At 45.0% G+C, this 3,401-nt stretch overlaps 1 protein-coding gene across 1 annotated transcript; it reads left to right on the forward strand.

The window, feature by feature from the left end:
* Positions 1-86: 86 nt before the first annotated feature.
* LOC113941806 (ribosomal oxygenase 2-like) lies at positions 87-2,202 on the forward strand (the record flags this gene model as incomplete). Its single annotated transcript, XM_027632949.1, has 3 exons — positions 87-249; positions 746-834; positions 2,095-2,202. Coding segments are annotated over 3 exons (360 nt in total), but the record flags the coding sequence as incomplete, so codon positions are not given.
* Between the last annotated feature and the right edge of the window lie 1,199 nt (positions 2,203-3,401).

The raw sequence follows: 3,401 nt of genomic DNA on the forward strand, positions 1-3,401 counted from the left end.
AGAGGAGTGTCCAGAGTTTGACAGCATTTCTGTACTGGCTTAGGCCTGATCTGTGCAGCTTGAATTCATGTGTGGATATTTAGCAGGTGAATACAGCTGACTCCACCAAAAAGCTGAGCAGCCTTTTGAGGAGGCTTGCAGACCACCTGGACCCCCCCAGGGAACTGAGGTCATCTGACATGAAGAAGGACTTCATTATGCACCGGCTGCCGCCTTGCTTGGGATGTGACTCCGACTCCTTGACTCCAGGTGGGTTTGGAAGTTACTAAAACTGGCTGATGCCATGGTAGAGCTGTTGCTAACTCTGCTCCTCTTGGGACTTTTAGTATTTTATGGTAGGCAAAGATCACAGTCCAGCATCAGCTTCATGTGCCGTGAGGCCCCACGGGTGTGTTTGCTCCCCGTGTCTAGTGGGAGAGATGACACTGCCTTAGAGTGGAATAAAGATTATCCTAGACTGGAACTGGCAGCTGGGATAAACTGTATCCCGAGAGCATTTAACTGGTAGCAGTTTTCCCTGGGCTCTAGCTTGCTATTTATTATAGTTATTTGCAGACAGGAAAGGGGAGAGAATTAAAAAATCTCTTTCTCCTTGCCCCCTCCACAACAAGTTTGAGGACATGTGGGTGTTGAACCATAGCTTAACAAACAGTCCAGCCTTGAGAGAGTGGGGAGAGCACAGGGGGGCTCAGTTTAACCGTTTGTCTGGTTTTCTTCCTTTCTAAGGAGGATTTATTTTTCTTAGGTGGGAAATTGCCAAAAATAGACAGCAAAATCAGACTGCAGTTCAGAGATCACACTCTGATCTCCGTGGAACCAGATCAAGAGAATGCTGTGGGAACAGTGAAGCCACCTCTGTACATTTGGGGTGGGCTGGGGAGTGCATGTGAGGCATGTGAGTTGTTGCTCTCCTGTGCCAAAGGTCTATAAGGGTCATGCAGTTACACTGAGCTGGATCCTGCATCCCATTAGGGTTTGTTAGGATACTGTGGGGTTGTTTGTTGAGTGATATGGCACATTCCAACCTTCTGGAGGGGGGGCTTCCAAACTAAATTCAGCCTATGATTCTGTATGGGAGGTACATGGCTTTTGTCTCAGGTTTGATGGGGTAGATCATTACAGCAGCTAAATGGCCTCTACAGGTCTTGATAATAGGGTTTTTTTCTATTCTTTGTATTTAAGAACAGGAATAATTTATAAAAATAGGTTTTCTCAAGAGAGGGAATTCTGCTGGTTGCAGCTGCTGCTGTGGCTGCATTTAGTCTTCACTTCTGGGTTATCTCTGTATCCAAGCAGGTGCCAGGGGCACTACTAAGTTGTTCCACAACATTGATACATGCATCTTGCATTATGCTGTGTTTATACTGCTTCTTATCCATGAAGGTTTTTTAGTATGAAATTGTAGAAGTGCTTTTTATCTCACTTTAAAAAAAAAAAAAGGGGGCGGGACACACAGCAAAGATTATCTTGTACAGTTTGGGGTTTGTTTGGATGAATTGAATGTTTCCCAAGAAAAACACACCATAACTTTCTGATATTTTCCTCCATCTTGCTTGTGTCCATATTGAGACTGTGTAGGTTTTGGAGACTTTTTCCCCCCAATTTTTGGGCCACCTTGCCTTCTGATGTCACACAGATCAACCCAGGATGACAGGACACATGGAAGACTTGTGTCCACAAATTCCACGTGCAACCTGCCCAGAGAGCTCTGAATTGCTTTGCACAGCTCTGACCAAGGACTGATGATGGGCATGTGATTTTTAAGAAACAGATCAGTATCAGACTGGAAATATGTTGATGCACACCTGTTCATTAATACTTTCCCTTAAATGGCCTGTTTTCTGTACAGCATCACTCCTGGGACTCTAGCAGGGGCAGTTTTAAGGCAGAAGATGATTGTAAATAAATTTTCAGAGGTGTTTTGGAGAGTCCCTTATTGCTGTTGGAGGTGGCTGTTGGAAAATTCATCTGGGAGGGTGACTTGCATGCTTTGTTGTAAGAGTGACTCCAGAATTCAGGAGCATTGGCAAGTGCAGTGAGATGAGTCTGAGGCTGTGGATCACATGTAACTGTTTCCTCCCTGCTGTCTTTTAGGATGAAATTTGCAGGGAGATGGTTTATGTGTATCATTCCTTAAGGAACAGGAGAGACACTCACATGATGGGGACAGATGACACTGCCAGTGAGGATGGCATGGCCCAGGTTTGTTCCTGCAGACCCAGCAAAAATTATCTTTCCGTGGTGGGTTTTGCTGCATGAGATGAGCTTGCCCAAAATGGCAGCAGGGCCTGGGTTCTGCCGTGATCCTCAGCACCCAGAGCCTTTCTGCCCAGCCCTGCAGTGCCCAGATGAGCTGAGGCTGCAGCACAGAGGCAGTTTAACAGTGGAACTGAGTAATGTGATCTCATGCTTCATTAAACACTCGAGATGTTCACAGGATTTCTGGTGCATGCCTTATGACCCAGTGAGCAAAGCTACTGGAGCAACTAAAACCAGCTCTTCCTGGTGTGTCCTTAGCACATCCTCTACTGAGGCTACTGGATAGGCCAGCAGATATTCCCTAGGGATCACTGCCATGCTAAACCCATGTTAGATTGTGTATCCAATGGAACACACTGCAGGGGTGTTCATTTTAGGGTAGGGTGGGTCAGCACTGTGAGTAAAGACCTACTGTAACAGTTCGTTTGGATACATGTTCGGAATAAAGACAAGTGCCAGAAATATTCAAACACACAAACTATCTTTTATTACAGTGAGAATAATAAAAATAGTAATAAACTTAGCAAGAGGAATCAAAAACTAAAAAAAAAAAAGGATACAAAATAACTACTTTATCGGGTGACATTAAAACAAATACTACGAACAGCATTTAATACAGTATTAACTAGTGAAAAGAAAAGGGGGTTAAAGGGATACCAAAAAAGGGATCTTAACACAATATTGTGGATAACTATTAACACAGTATTGGTTAGTAAAAAGGGAAATTAAAGGGAACTATTATGAACAACTTATTTATGTAACAATATTCAATAATAAAATGGGGAATTAGAGGAACACTAAAAGGATATTAAAAAGAAAAAGTTTGTTCTCTCAGTTGCTTCCTCTCAATAAACTGTGCTCACCCACACAGACAGGCCAGGGCTGCCAGGATCTGCAGCAGCTGGTCGGTGCCCGTGCTTAGCGGGCGTCCCCGCGGAGCAACACAGTCTCCATGGTAGGATGAGGATCACTCACCCCAGCAGTCCTGACACCCCATTTCATCAGCTCCACATTACACCACGTAGGGCCAGTACCCAGTATAAGGTGATGCCTGAGTGGCAACCAAACCCCGCCTGTTCATCACCTGAGAGCAACAGTCTGTGCCTGCCCTGCTGTAGGGCAAGGGGCCAGCGACCCCTGCC

Source organism: Corapipo altera, unplaced genomic scaffold, assembly GCF_003945725.1.
Source record: "Corapipo altera isolate COAL_440 unplaced genomic scaffold, ASM394572v1 60926, whole genome shotgun sequence".
Classification (NCBI taxonomy): domain Eukaryota; kingdom Metazoa; phylum Chordata; class Aves; order Passeriformes; family Pipridae; genus Corapipo; species Corapipo altera.